At 26.1% G+C, this 16,435-nt stretch overlaps 1 protein-coding gene and 2 long non-coding RNA genes across 5 annotated transcripts; all 3 read right to left on the reverse strand.

Annotated features, from left to right (window-relative positions):
* Positions 1-1,259: 1,259 nt before the first annotated feature.
* Positions 1,260-6,587, reverse strand: LOC124427849 (facilitated trehalose transporter Tret1-like). 2 transcript variants are annotated; one of them, XM_046971220.1, is made up of 2 exons: positions 6,422-6,587; positions 1,260-2,903 (listed from the first exon to the last, which is right to left on the reverse strand). In XM_046971220.1, the coding sequence occupies exon 2, from the start codon at positions 2,859-2,861 to the stop codon at positions 1,449-1,451; it is 1,413 nt and encodes a 470-aa protein (XP_046827176.1). In that variant the 5' UTR covers positions 2,862-2,903; positions 6,422-6,587; the 3' UTR covers positions 1,260-1,448. The 2 variants fall into 2 exon arrangements, with proteins under 2 accessions (XP_046827176.1, XP_046827175.1); XM_046971219.1 differs by having other exon boundaries at positions 6,303-6,586.
* A 1,960-nt stretch (positions 6,588-8,547) lies between these two features.
* LOC124428059 lies at positions 8,548-10,001 on the reverse strand. Its single transcript, XR_006943064.1, has 3 exons — positions 9,626-10,001; positions 9,408-9,468; positions 8,548-8,876 (listed from the first exon to the last, which is right to left on the reverse strand). It is a non-coding gene; the product is annotated as an uncharacterized LOC124428059 (long non-coding RNA).
* A 1,072-nt stretch (positions 10,002-11,073) lies between these two features.
* Positions 11,074-16,082, reverse strand: LOC124428058. 2 transcript variants are annotated; one of them, XR_006943063.1, is made up of 4 exons: positions 15,707-16,082; positions 15,489-15,549; positions 13,625-14,273; positions 11,074-13,549 (listed from the first exon to the last, which is right to left on the reverse strand). It is a non-coding gene; the product is annotated as an uncharacterized LOC124428058 (long non-coding RNA). The 2 variants fall into 2 exon arrangements; XR_006943062.1 differs by having other exon boundaries at positions 13,625-15,549.
* Positions 16,083-16,435: the final 353 nt, after the last annotated feature.

Genomic DNA, 16,435 nt, shown 5'->3' on the forward strand with positions numbered 1-16,435 from the left:
GATTTATCGATTTAAATCATTTTAATTATTCGATCATTAACGTACATATTTCTTGATGCATATTTGATCCTTCACAGAGTATAATCAATGATATATGATATATATGGATGCATGCATGTATATGTATTCATCCTTTTATTCCTCGTTGATTACTTCGTCAGGTAATCTTATCATTTCCACTGTCTTTCTTTTTCTTTCTCTTTTTCACTCTTTTTTAATGTATATTTCTTGCTTTATTCACAAATATTCATATATCGAGATGACGGAATGCATGCAAATGTAATTATGAAGTCGATATGCAGTCCGTTTAATCTGAACTGTGAATATTCTAAATTCTTTATTCATTTTACTATTGCTTCATATAAGAATAATATTGTTTTGATGATTAATTAATAAATGGTTGACACCCTCTAAATTTTAAGATTATTGTCATTCGAAGGGTAGTTATGGAAATATAATTTGTTACATGTTAGAACATGTTAATGAATGTTGGAAAAATTTATTTATTCAATTAATTTATTCATTATAATTTGTTTGATATTACAAAAAATAAAAACAAAGAATGTTACTTCTATGAATATCATATGGTTTAAAGACGATGTGCATAATTTTATCTTGATATAAACTTAAAAATATGGTATTGATTAGTTGATAAAAGAAAGATCGAATTAATTTGTATATACAAATGAATTGTATAATATACCTCTCTATAGGTATATATAATTTCGAACATTACTTAATACTTGCTGGATTAAGATAAACGAGTATAGGTATCAAACATTTTCCGCCAGATAGCTTCTTAATTGAATACAAAATAATTAAATGGCTAAGATTTTATTAGATATATTCAAAAAAAATTCTAATATAAATTTCATTTACTTTCTTATTTTCATTATAACAATAGTAATATACGTTGTATAATTTTGCAAAGCGACCATAAATGATAGAGAATAATATTGTTTTATTATGAATAATATTATATAATTCTTGTGGGCGAGAAAAAGAATATTAATTTTGCAAAGACGCACTTATAATACTTAAAGTGCTATGAAAGATTAGATTTTAGACTTACAAAATAAACATCGACATAATCGATTTAAAAATATTGTTTTTTTTTTGGAAAATGACTTATATATTAAAAATATATATCTTGATAAAATGTTTTTCGTTTTTCATATTCTATTAGAATTTCAGATAAAAGTATGGGAAAAAGTGAAATTGATTTGTACTATTAGAATCTTAAGCAAAAAATGATAATCTAGAATATATTGCGTATTTATTCTGTTTGATTCAAAATTTGACTTATAACCCTTTGCATATCTTTGCATACAGAAATTTATTTGTCTAAGACGTATTATAGTTATTTTACAAAAAGATCAGATTTGTAATTTGTATAATCTTTTATACTACAATGTAATTTATAAATTAAAAATTTTTTAAATACCTAACTATGCGCTTAATTCGCGTTGAATTTGTTCTAACGTTTTTCCTTTTGTTTCTGGAACAAAGAATAAAACAAAAACGACACCTACAGCGCAAATAAGAGAAAATAACCAAAACGTACCATAAATATGAATAATATCATTTAAATTAACAAAAGTTTTAGTGACAACAAATGCCAGTATCCAATTCAATAAGCAAGCACTACTACCAGCGATACCTTTGGTTTCAGGCGTAAAAACTTCTGATATCATCATCCATGGAAGAGGACCGAATCCAATTGCAAATGAAACGATAAAAGAACAAACAGATAAGAGTGGTAACCAGCCTAGACTACTTGTACCTGTTGTTTCTAAGAGATAGAAGTAAATACCAAGTGCTAAATTAGATAAAGTCATAAAAGTACTAGATATTATAAGCAATATTTTTCTACCTAGACGATCGACTGTTAATGAGCTAATAAACACCATAGTTATTCCAATTACTCCTACGACAATAGCAGCTTCCTTAGGTCCAACAAACCCTCCTGCTTTGTCAAATATAAAACCAATGTAAAATGCAACAGCATTTACTCCACTCAATTGTTGAAATCCCATAAGCCCATACGATATTAATATGGCTTTTTTGCAAGCTTTAGATTTCAATAAAGTTAGAAAAGATACCTTGTTTTTATTAGCCTCTTCTATCATTTTTTTCTGCATACTTAATTCTTGTTCTACATCATATTGAGAACCTCTAAGTTTAATATAAATTTTCCTAGCTGTATCTTCATTTCCTTTAATTAAATAGTATACAGGACTTTCTGGCATGAAAAAAAATGCTATACCAAAGATTATTGGTATAAACCCAGATATAATGGATAATTGGTACATATTTACGCCAATATTTAAGATGGATACTATCAGAATACCTATAGTGAGAAATAACTGATAAAATGTACCTAACCTTCCACGAATTTCACTTTCTCCTATTTCTGAGGTATACATAGGACCTGTCACACAAAATGCTCCGCCGCTAAAACCTGTCAAGAACCTTCCGACGTAAAAAAAAGCGACAGACTTTGCAAAGATAATGCAAAGCCAGCCAATTGTAAAAGGAATTACAAGCATTAGCATAGAATATTTTCTGCCTATTATATCTGCAAGAGTACCAATAGGTACACACACTATTGCAGAACCAAGTGCTGCGAGTGATCCAATCCATGAAAATTCTTCTGGGGTAATGGTGATTTTATATATGGTTGCTATATTGACACCATCTGTACCAGCTTGTGAGGTCCATGATACTGACATTCCTGCTGCTATTGCACCTATGGAGGCTGCTAAACTTGCAATGTATTGTAGAAACCTTTTTGCTTTGATTGTTTGCTCAGTTTGAGAGACAAGGGTTTCTTGAGAAAATCCAACAATTTTTTCTGCCATATTTCTTCGAGTATTTTTGCGTAATGATGCTTTTTCGTTTATCTAAAATTGAATAAAATATTTTGTTACTAAATAGCAGCATGTATTAATAAGTTTTAAACATATATTACAGAGCAGAATAGAAGAATAAGGTATTTAAAATTTCGGTTGCACGATATTGCCAAAATAATGAAATATCGGTAGATCCTTTTCTCGATAACGAAATTATAATATAATAAATAATAAAATGAACAATTATGTTCAGTTGTACGAGTAATTTTTCATTTGAATACTTATAATATAGTTTAATATTTTGTATTGTTACAATTATCCCACCTCGATTTTAATATCACGTTCCTACATTTATGTTAGGTATTATTTATACCAATTGGAGAATAATATCAATATTGAAAATAAAAAGAACTACCATTTTTAATTGATAGAGTAATATTTATTTATAACATCGTAAGATAAAATAATGGACCGATAACTTCTTATGGAAATAGAACCATTTTCTAGAAGACTAACAGTTAAATAACAATTTAAAGAACGTTGCTTTTAATGTATTTTCCTAACTAGGACATTTTTCGTCGATAATAAAACAAAATGAACATGTTAAAATTGATATAAAATTTAATAAAAATTTATTAAAAAATGCTAATATAATTTATTTTTATAAATTTTCTGTTTCTTTTTTTATATAAATTATAATACGTGTTCTTTTTGTTCCTTTGTTTTTTTTTTTTAACATTTTATATGTAATAATTTTATTATTGGGTCCATTAAATAATGAATTCAGTAAAATAGTATTACAGTTTTTGGATTTATATTTTTATTTAACCTATCATTTCGAAATGAACGAAAAGAAATGAGAGAGTGTCGAAGTTGAAATAAATTTAGAGAAAAGAAAATGAAATTATTGCTTAATATTGCTTAATCAAAGAAATTAATACAAGTAATAATGTTACTTTTTATAATAATGTTGATATTATGTATCTTTTTATTTATATTATTTCATTTTAGGAAATTAACATTATCTGTCAGTTTATATTCGAAATTTAATTTTTTTTTGTTGAATATAAATTATACTTTATATTATATAAATCTCGAATTATATAATGATTTTTTCTTTTTTAGATATGAAATCAATTGAACTGTAAAGAATTCAAATAAAATCCTTTGTAAATATTGAAAATAATAATTTTACGATTTATAGTAATATAATTATATTTGTATAAGTTATATTGTACAATTATCAAATTATTTATTTCAAAATATAATTATTAACTTATATAATTTCTTTTTTAGTCAATAATAAACATTTAATTATATTGGATTTAAACAGCAGTCTGTGTAGATATTGAAAATGAAACTATTATGAATTATTATAATAAAGTAATACTATTATAAATTATAGATATGATTATCAAAATATTTATTTTATCGATTTTCTATCGTCGAAGACGAAAGGAAATTGGATTATAGAGCATTATAAAAAAATATTATCTAGACATACATAATTAAACTCTATTACGAATTATTATAGTAAAGTTATATTAAAATAAATAATACTCTATTTATTAATACATCATTTTTTTATATACCAAAATATAATTGAATTATAGTGAGTATAAACAAATTCTATTTTCGCATATAAAGAATGGAACAATAACTATTTATTGTAATATAATTATACTAGCATAAGTTATACTAAATATTAGTGAAATTATTTGTCTAATTATATTATTATTTTAAGACATAAAAAGAAATTGGTTTAGAGAGGATTGTTATGAAATAAGAAAAATGAATTATAAGAGAAATAAGAATGGTGGTAAAGAGAGACGGAAATAAGAAAATGCATTTTCTCCAAGAGATAAAGTTAGAAATGTACGATTTTCTTCTTTTATTTCACGCGATTCAATCATAGCTTCATTGATCTAATCGACCTAGTTTAATTATAGTTCTTTTTTAAATCAATTTTTAAATTCGATTTAATCTTCTCTCCATTTTTGAAGAGACTATGAATTGTAATTCTATTTTATATATCAACATCAATATTATATCATTTACAGTTTATCTAAGATTAGAGTGAGAAAGGCAGAGAAAGAGAGAAAGAGAGAGAGAGAGAGAGAGAGGGAGAGAGAGAGAGGAGAGATCCAGATAGGTAGTTAGATAGAGAGACAGAGAAAGATAAAGAGAGAAAGAGAGAAGAGAAAGAGAGAGAGAGAGGAGAAAGTGAGAGAGAGACAGAGTGAGAAAGAGAGAGAGAGGAAGAGAGAGAAATAATGATGGAATAAGAAAAATATAAACAACGATATTTCTAGATAACGATAACGTTGTTGAAAAGAATTCTGGTTATTATTACTCTGATAACGAATTGATTCTAAGATTTATTTTTTACTGATCTTATGGTGCATATATTTTATTAAAAATGTAATTCTCATGTTATTAGGGTATTTCAATTTTATCTCTTTGTACTTCATGCTATTTTAATAATTATTTTTATTATTAAATTAAATATAGTATAAAGAATGTGCCTGTTACACTATTTGAGCAATTCTCAGGCAAAAATGATTAATTCGAATTTTAGAATTCTTTTTTCTTTTTTTTTTCAATTTTCTGTATGATCAAAATTTTTATGATCGTTGAATAATAAATAACGCGAATTGATGGCAATAATTTTATTAATTTTTTTGGCTTTTTGTTTTGTGGAATTAATCAATTTGACAAATGGATCATTTAAGTAAAATACTGGAAACTAGAGAAGCGAAGGATCGTCTGATCGGTAAGAAAGAATGAGAAATAGTGAATGATGAATGAAAAAGAGGAATCGGCAAAGAGGAATTTTGTCTAACGTTATTTTGTAAAATGTACTTTTTTTTAACAATCGAACGGAATTACGCCTATTTAAATTTTTCACGTTTTTGTTTAAATTAAACATAGAAAATTAAGTCTATTCGAAACAAAGATTTTTCATCTGGAATTTCGAATAAATTATTTTTGAAATTTAATGTGTAATGGCAATTTATATTAAATATCAATAAGGATATAATTAATATTTATGTTATTATAAATTTTCGGTATACTTTAAAATTACTTTTAGAAATCATTAAAGTGTTAATTATGTTGAATTAAATTTTTTTTCATTCAATATTTATATACTATTTAATTTATTAAGAAATTTATACGATCCCGTCGATACGTGACCGTACGTTTTAATGATTAATTTAATTTTGAGTAAGAATATATATATGAAACTTAATAGTATATAAACGAAATATATTCTATCGTCGATTCGAAGAAGAGATATGAAAGGTCTCGCTAAGAAACATAAAAGAAAAAGAAAAGAGACATAATAAAAGGAGAATAGAAACGATGTTTAGTGAAAGAAAAATGAGAAAGAAAAAAAAAAATATGTTAAAAGATGAAAGAAAAATATTAATATATAAAAAAAAAACATACTGAATGACAGCCGAAAAAGTTTTTGTATCTCTAAATGGCATGTTGTTGAACGGTTACGTGCACTTAACGTAATATCACAACAAAATATTTAATAATAGGAAGAACTAACAAGTATTTACTTTAACTTATAATTAACTTTTCAAATTATATATCGTTGCTAATCCGTCCGTTTCATTCCGTTACCTAAGATGACAGTTTAGGATTTAGTTCACTGAGCTTTATTATTCTATCTCCCTCTTTTACTTTCTTTACGTGTCTCTCTCTCTCTCTCTCCCTGTTATACCAAAATCCTTATCTCTTTTCTTCTTACTGGTTTTCTCTTATCAACTCGTGTATTTATACTTTTTTAATCGTTCCACTTCTTCTCTACGAGTTTCTTTGTTCAGTTTTTTTTTGTAAGAAAAATAATAATACAATTAAAATCGTATCAAATGATGTATACATGATTTGATACGTGTATTGATCGATCAAATGATACTATTATTTAATATTAACATAATTGTATATAAAATTTTATATATAATTTTATTATTTGTCAAAATATTATATTAAAAATTGATTTATCCAATTATTTATAATATTGTATATAATTGTATATTCAATCAATATATATTATAAATTCAAGCCTATATACATGATAAATTCAATCTATGTACATACATATAGATATGTATATATACGTAGATATATACATATATATTATCGATTAAATCAAATTATTATTGGGTATAAAAAGAAATGATAAAAAATCTGTTCTATTTTTTCCAATTTTTATCGATACATTTGGCCGCTTCATTACAAAGATCTATCATTTTGACATTTCAAGGTCATATCGTTAAATAATGTTTTGCTTTATAAAGATTCCTGTACGTATATTATACAATATATTGATACATACTATTATATATCAACAAATGTTATCAAGTAGATTACGATATGATAATATGGAACAGATATTCTGTTCAGAAATTAGTTTGATAAAAGCATGTAGATGATAAGCAAATCGATTAGTCATTAGCAAATTAATCTTTACATCGAAATGGTACAAAGATTATTTTTATCCTTTTTTCATTTCTATTTTTTTCTTGACTCTTCTTGACTTTATTAAAATATAATTAATTTATTTAATTATTATTTGTTATTAATTATTTATACGAGTTATATCAAGAAATAATAAACTGTACATTTTTTCCCTCTTTATCAACAATTATAATCAATAATGAACGATAAAGACAATAGGATAAAATCAGTTTTGAGCCAGACAATTTATCGTGATAATATCATCAATAAAAATGATATTTTCTAAAAAAATTGAATTATTTTTATTTATTGTGATAATGATTATTGCTATCGACAACGGATGAATATAAAACATTAATCTTTTTCTTTTAGATATTACACCATAGTTTTTCTTTTATTCATATATGTTGGCGAACTATTTCGCAGAATACATTTCCATTAAAAATAACGTTTATTTTCATTTTATCTTTTTTTTATTCCGTACAGCAAAATGTTATTACGGTATCAATTTTTATTATTTAAAAATCATTAAGGAGATTTAATGTGTTACAATCAAAAAGAAATAAGAATAAAATCTTATGTAATTTTTATAACAAAATTATAATATATATATAATTGTATATATATATATAATTGTATATATATATATATATATATATATATATATATATATATATATATATATGTCATTTAATCATTATTATATATATTATATATGTACATTTTTTACAAATAATCAAAAATATGGGCATTGAAAGAAGGAAAGAAAGAAAAGGATTAACAAAAATGAAAGGAAAGCATCGAAAATTGATTAATTGTATTTTCCTATATCAAAAAAAAAAAAAGAGAAAAAATGAAGAAAAAGAAAGTATCTTTATTTATTTAATTTTTGTAAATTAAATTGGATTAATTTTTGGCTACTATATTTAATTCTCTATAATTCCATATAATTTTACAGTTACGAATTTGTATATATTATAATTTTTTGCAAAGATATCAATTAATTTACGTTTTAATTTGTAACTTTTAATCAATCAATCTCTCTTTAAAAGAATTAATAAATTTACGTTTTACTTTTTAATTTCTAAATAATTAATTTCTTTTATCATAAAATTAATTTATAAAGAAATTAGTTTCTATTAGAAAGTTAAATATGAACGAATATAAATAATATGAAATATTCTTGTAAAAGTCACATTTAAATTCTATTGCATTTAGCAAACGACAAAATCCTTAATATAATTATTTAAAGTAACATATATATTAAAGTAAAATATTTAGTATAACTTTCAATATGAGTTAACAACTGATACAATGGTGCAATAGCAACTTTGGAACGTGAGTTAGCAACTGATATAACATATTTCAATATGGTGCAATATGTTGCAATACATTGTAACATGAGATAACAACTGAAAGAATATACTGCAATTACACTGTTTACAAGTGGAAGGAAAATACACTATAGGGGATGTTCCGCACTCTTCCTTCTCCATCTTTTCCTTATCGTCCTTTATCTACTCATCATCTTACTCTTCTTATTGTTACTTTACGCTAAAGCGAGAAAAATGATTAATTTCTAAAAAATTTCGCAAAAGTTCTCATACAATGATTCTGCAAATTCACGAGAATATCGTAATAACAGCAGTATATATAAAATAATATACACTAACTTCCTTTTACAAGTTTATTAAAATTTTTATATCATAAACATTTGTTCTGCGATTGCGTTACAAACAAATGTATTGATTGCACAACAGAAATGGTTTGAAAACGCTAATATAGATGTAAATAAATAGATGAATGTGTGTTTATATAGAATAACTTTATATATTTATTATCTATTTAATAGTCAATAAAATATATAAGATATTAAATATATATTAGAAACTAACGAGAAAGGTCATATTTGGGCAATAAAATTAAATGTTTAATGAATATAAATGAAATATTTTTTCAAAATTTCCTAACTGTTATTCATATTTTATCTTCCATTTCTTTTTTTTTCCTTTTTTCTTCTCCCTATCTCTTTTCTATTTTGATTGCCTTTCCATTTCTTTTCGTAATTATTTGATAAACTATTACCTTAGATTTTGAATAATATTCACATAGATTCAGCTTAATTCATTCTTCAAAATATTTCTATCTGAAATAAATACATTTATTAACAAATATAGATTAAACATTTTTGATAATTCTTGCAGGTGTACGTCGGCTAGAATGTAATTACTGCTCGTAAATATTTGAATGTATACAAATGTACAATAATTGTTATTTATTAATATACATATATAAATACTTACATACAGATTACGTGTGCCAGAAATTTAGAATTTTTGAAAAATCTATACGAATCATAGCACATAATTTTTGTTGATTATATAACTAATATTTCAACTGAGCTGTAGTTCCATAGACACTTTCTTGTTTATAGATTTTCTTCCATCGTCGGCGATTTCATGTTTTATTTATCGAATGTTTTTGTTATTGTACTTCTAAGATCATTCTTGTATGCAAGGTAACAATGCGTATTTACTACAACGACATATATACGATAACGAAGCGTAAGAAAACGTACTAAAAATAGAATCGTTATTACGAATAAAAATTCATATTTTTTTTTGTTATAACATTTATATCTTCTAAAATAAATAATAATATTTAAATTATATTAATCTTGTTTACGAAAATGAATTATATAATTCGGATGAAAGTTGACATTCTTTTCATTGTAATTTATTTTTATCTAAACCATCACCAATATCTAAAGTAAAGAAGTCAAAGAATCTAATTTCGATAATCAAAAGAATGTAATTTAATTTCTGTCGATTTATCAGAAAGATAGAAATGAACTAATTTATTACATAAAACCAATCGATTAAGAAATAAATCATTTATTCGTCGAACTATTACATTTAAGATACAGAACGTTTATTCATCATAATTATTCAGAAAGGTAACTTCTTGAAGATGTCGAGAGAGAAAATATTGAAATATATTGAATATACCGTTATTTTGATGAATTATTAATTGATTAAAGTTTATAAATTATCTTCAACAAACTCAACACAAAAACATTTTGAAAATTTCCACGAAAAATTTCATAAAATTATACGTAACTTTTCAGTAAATGGCGTCTACTATACAGATTCTTTGATCAGTTCTTTATTATATCATGTTAAAGATGAAGATATTAATAAATAATAAATATTAGGATAATTATATGTATAGTTGCAAGCATGACGTAAATATATACGAATTTATGGCCGCCTTTTCTATGACATTTATGAAGAATTTTTAGGTCGGAGACAAAAATATAATATATGTTCAAATAGATTTTAATAGATATTTAAAAGGATGTTTCTCTATAGTGGTTCTCGATAAACTGACTCGCTTTGTTTCGGCCGATCGCTTATTTTCGTAATTATTCGGGATGCTATAAACAAAGCCGATCTCGAACGTTCAAGAAAGGATCTCAGGCGACGGCGAAATTTCCGTAATACGTATATATAAATATACTTATATAAACAAATGTATTTGAACATATACATGGATATTTGCAATTACATAATTTAAAATTTCCAATTACATAATTTTTATTATTCGTACCAATTATTACAAAGATATATGTATATATGGCTGAATTTATCTACATATATAATGTGTGAACGTATAAGTACATAACATAAACAATATATATAGTACATATACATATGTATAGTTCGAATATTATGTAAATACATAGTATATATACATACATATATTATTATATTTCAGTATGTATACATGTGGATATATTTGTATTTATATTTATAATACATACACAGACCACAAATACAAATACACATACACATATGTAGATGAGCGTTCCCTATCGTTACTCAAAAGCCTTTTAAGAGAAATATAATTACAGGGCCTAGATAGCTACATTGGTATAAGCAAAGGATGGAAAACATACACGGAAAGCGAAAGACCCAGGTTCGAATCCTGGCCCAGAATATCCGAAGGAAACAAAATATCTTCACGAATTTTTACATTCAAATTTGAAAAGAGTGTTTAAACAACAGTCCAAGCCACACTTTCATAGAAATCTTTGTTCTTAAACGATTGTATGATTAAATATTATTCTAATATATTTTCTCATTATTGTAAATATTCATCAGTCTATTCTTGTACATATCACATTAGTGTTTAAAATATTGATGTAAGTATTTTAAGGACCAAATCAAAAAATCATAAGCCAAAGATTTTCTTCTCACAAATCCAAAAAATCATTTGCCAAAGATTTTCTTCACATTTCTGAGTTCAGGTCGAAAAAAAGTAATGCCCCTTCTGTATTATATTATAGTTGCTGGTTATATAATATAGAAAAACATGACTTTCTCTTTCGAAACTTTCTCAAATTGTGAAGAAAATTGTTGTATGTATTGTTGACATATGCTGTGCATGTGTGATAGCGGTTTGGCGGGGAGGGCGAAAGTGTATGACACATCATCAGTGTCTATATTGGAACCCAACGCGCCATACGGCATAAAAATATTTGGGTATCTATCTGTGATATTTATAATAATACAAAGTATCTAACAAAGGTGGCTAAAAGTGTCTTGACGTTGACATTCAATTCAGTATGAGTATAAAAATTCTGGAGAGAATTTTGGGACTGAGGTGTTTAGGTAGCTCAGTTGGTCAAGAGCATTCGCCCGTAAAGTAAAAAAGATACCTGTGTTCGAATTCTGCTATAATACATACACATACATATATATATATATATATATATATATATATATGTATGTCCAGAGCCTTAATTTTTTTGCAAGTTTTTTAGACGCAGACGACATTATTCATATTGGTTGCAATAATCGTCACCAAATTTATAATTATGCAATATAAGTTGACAAATTCTTTAAGGTGGAATTTATGTACTTTAATAATGATTAAGTAGTGATCTAAATAGGTACCAATATTAAACACTAGGCAATAAAAAATAGCGATAGTAGTAGTGGAGAGAACATAATCGCATTTTAGTGCTATAGAATAAGAAATCGTACAAAAAAAATGCCGACGGTAGTGAGAAAATTCTGGCAATCAATGGAACCAAAACTCATTTAATATTGGGATGCAAGAACAAGCATACGTGATGATCTTCAAATGTCGACGTCTACAACTGTATTGACCTTTTATCGTTATTGATACATAATAGATAAATATAATTAGCTTTTATGATACACTTTACGAAGCCTTTAACACGTGCAAGCAATATTGAATAAAATGAAAATAGAAAGAAATTTCAGAAAACCCTTAAAATGATATCAACTTTTTGCTCATTCTTACACTTTGTAACAACGCGTTCTGAGACAAAATCTTCGGGAAGATTTGCAGACGAAATAACACCTATAATATCACAACACTTTGATGTTTTTTCCTCGTAGAATTGTGGCCAATCGTTGTTTCGTTACAATGTCGATGATTTCGAATTTTCCAAGTTTTTTGCAGATAGCAAGATATTGATGGTTGGTTTATAGATTGGTGAAAGACTTGGAGATCGTTAAATGGATTAGAAATTGGTGGATGGCTTCAGATTTGGTTGTTGTTAGATTTCGGATACATAATTCAAATTTCCACCGGGTCGTGATGGTAGAGTAGTATGATCCGTAAATGTAGAAAGTGCCGCTCTAATGAGCGATCTAATTCCATTAAAAGTTACTTTTATAATTGTATCTTCAGGAACTAGCAAGACTTGCGATTCTCTTGATAAAATATGAGTTTTTAAATGATTTCTTCATCATCAAGAAGTGCCTTCCACACTTATATGGATCCAATTGGAAGAACTATTGAAACTCCAACAAATTCTGATGAGTCCAGTCCGAAAGATTCTTATTCACCAGTATAATTCTGTTATGTTTTAGCATCATATAAGCAAGAGTGATTCCATGGTTGACCGTAAAATGATCAAATAAGTCCGGATCTATGTATTATTTTAGATCCAATTAATTTTGTGGCTGGTCGTAATAAGTCCAAGCATGTTCGTATAGTGGTTGATTTACATTGTAATTGTGTGCAAGTGTTGAGATGCACGGAGTATTCTTATAATACTGAGAAATCCAATGCGCCAAATCGATTATATAGTAACTTCATGCGACCGACATCTCCCTTCTCTGGGCACATTATAGGCGGAGTTCAGATTTCGAAAATGCGCTTTTATGATTGGGCATGGCCAAGTCCCTCCTCTGAGAATTTCAAAAGAAAATGTTAGTCTGAGGTAGAATAGCTGCAAATATAAATAACTTGGCGAGACCATCTACCTGAATTATTTGACACCATATTCCAGATAGGAAGGTATAGAGCATGACAAAGGTTTTTGTTCCAAGAATGCTATTTTTTCTGATGAGAAATTCCGGGATGGTACAGGAGAAAAGGTGATTTGGGAACCATTCATCTGTCTTTAACGTCTTTTATATACAGAGTACAATTTGAGCCACATAGTCGTAGGATTTCCACATTTATGCTGGACTCAGTTTTTCATCGTGGTCAAATACGATGGAAAAAATTTTCAGAATGTCTACTTGAACATTTTTCACTATACGTCATTTAGTTAAGACGTATAATTTTTTCTGTTCCCATTGCACATCCGATTGACAGATGCATTCTTTTCTGCCATATGTTTGAAATTTTTTCTAAGCAAATGTAGAACAGCTGTTGATCGTTTCAGTCAGTTAACTTTGCTTCCCTGCGAAGAACATTCTCATAAATTATGTATGATTCTTATATTTTGGCATTTTCGTTTAAACAAAAGAGAACTTAGATGTGAGGGCATATGTTTGCAATCGACAATCGTTTGAAAGAAATAGAGGGACAGATAGAAACCATTCATCAGTCTTCTCCTGGAGACGTTCTGGACACACATATAAAGATTAATTCCGTTCAAGTACGGGAAGAACAATCGCATGATCTCTAAAAAAGAAATTGGTGATAAATAGTTTTATAGATCGTTCTTGTTCGATTGTTCAGTTTTACGGTGAGAGAGAGAAAGGAAATATAATACATCCTAATTAAATAATGATGAAAAAGACAATAGAAAGAGATCTTCGCGTGTATGAAAATTCTGTTTTGGAGGAAATACTTTATTTTTACATTGAATTTCTAGGTAAGATAAATAGTGATTTTGTTATTGCTATACAGAAAGTATAAGAACGACAAGTATAAGAAAAATGGATTGTGTTGATTTGCGATTCTCAACGGATCTTAATGGAAAATTCAAATTCGAATAGTACTTATAATTGTCGAATAATAAAATTCATAAAATATTTACTATAACTTTTACTATAACTATTAATTATTACAATACATTGTATAATCATGCAATACGTTCTTTGAAACGTGAATTAGCAACCTATGTAGCATATTTCGCTATAATGTAACATATTTTTAATACGTTGCAACATGAGGTAATAAATGATAGAATAAATTACAAATATATTGTTTATAAAGGAAAATACGCTTTTGATGGAAGTTCTGCTCCTTTCCTTGACTATTTGTTCCTCTTCTTTCTTTACTTACTCATCATCTTCCTACTATTGCTTTATGCCAGAGCGAAGAAAATGATTACTTTCTAAGAGATTTCAAGAAAGTTCTCGTAGAATAATCTTGCGAATTCACGAGAATATCACGAAAACAGCAGCATATTTGAAATAAGATACACACTATATAACGTAATAACAGCTGTATATTTAAAATAATATATCTTATAGAAATTCATTTTACAAGATTATTAAAAATTTTATATTATGAAAATATGATCCGCGATTGCATTACAAGCAAATATATTGGCTACACGACAGAAATGGTTTAGAAATGCAGATATAGATGTAAATAAATATATGAATATATATTTATGCAGGATAATTTTTTTTGTGTACCTATGTCTTTTATCTATATTATAGTGGATAAAAAATATAGAATACTTATATGTATATATATTAGAAACTAATGAGAAATGTCATATTTGGACGATAAGATTAAATGTCTAATAAATTTAAATAAAATACTTTTTTTAACATTTCCTAATTGTTGCTCATTAATCTTTCTTCTTCTTTTTTTTTCTCCATATCTCTTTTTTCTTTCTATTACGTGTCCGTTTCTTTTTGTAATTATCTGATAAACTATTACCTTAGATTTTGAATAATATTCACATAGATTCAGCTTAATTCATTCTTCAAAATATTTCTATCTGAAATAAATACATTTATTAACAAATATAGATTAAACATTTTTGATAATTCTTGCAGGTGTACGTCGGCTAGAATGTAATTACTGCTCGTAAATATTTGAATGTATACAAATGTACAATAATTGTTATTTATTAATATACATATATAAATACTTACATACAGATTACATGTGCCAGAAATTTAGAATTTTTGAAAAATCTATACGAATCACAGCACATAATTTTTGTTGATTATATAACTAATATTTCAACTGAGCTGTAGTTCCATAGACACTTTCTTGTTTATAGATTTTCTTCCATCGTCGGCGATTTCATGTTTTATTTATCGAATGTTTTTGTTATTGTACTTCTAAGATCATTCTTGTATACAAGGTAACAATGCGTATTTACTACAACGACATATATACGATAACGAAGCGTAAGAAAACGTACTAAAAATAGAATCGTTATTACGAATAAAAATTCATATTTTTTTTTGTTATAACATTTATATCTTCTAAAATAAATAATAATATTTAAATTATATTAATCTTGTTTACGAAAATGAATTATATAATTCGGATGAAAGTTGACATTCTTTTCATTGTAATTTATTTTTATCTAAACCATCACCAATATCTAAAGTAAAGAAGTCAAAGAATCTAATTTCGATAATCAAAAGAATGTAATTTAATTTCTGTCGATTTATCAGAAAGATAGAAATGAACTAATTTATTACATAAAACCAATCGATTAAGAAATAAATCATTTATTCGTCGAACTATTACATTTAAGATACAGAACGTTTATTCATCATAATTATTCAGAAAGGTAACTTCTTGAAGATGTCGAGAGAGAAAATATTGAAATATATTGAATATACCGTTATTTTGATGAATTATTAATT

Source organism: Vespa crabro, chromosome 11, assembly GCF_910589235.1.
Source record: "Vespa crabro chromosome 11, iyVesCrab1.2, whole genome shotgun sequence".
In the NCBI taxonomy this organism is placed as follows: Eukaryota; Metazoa; Arthropoda; class Insecta; order Hymenoptera; family Vespidae; genus Vespa; species Vespa crabro.

Excerpts from the sequence above, each read along its gene's own strand:
- LOC124427849 (XM_046971220.1), bottom strand. The coding sequence starts at position 2,861 with ATGGCAGAAAAAATTGTTGGATTTTCTCAAGAAACCCTTGTCTCTCAA.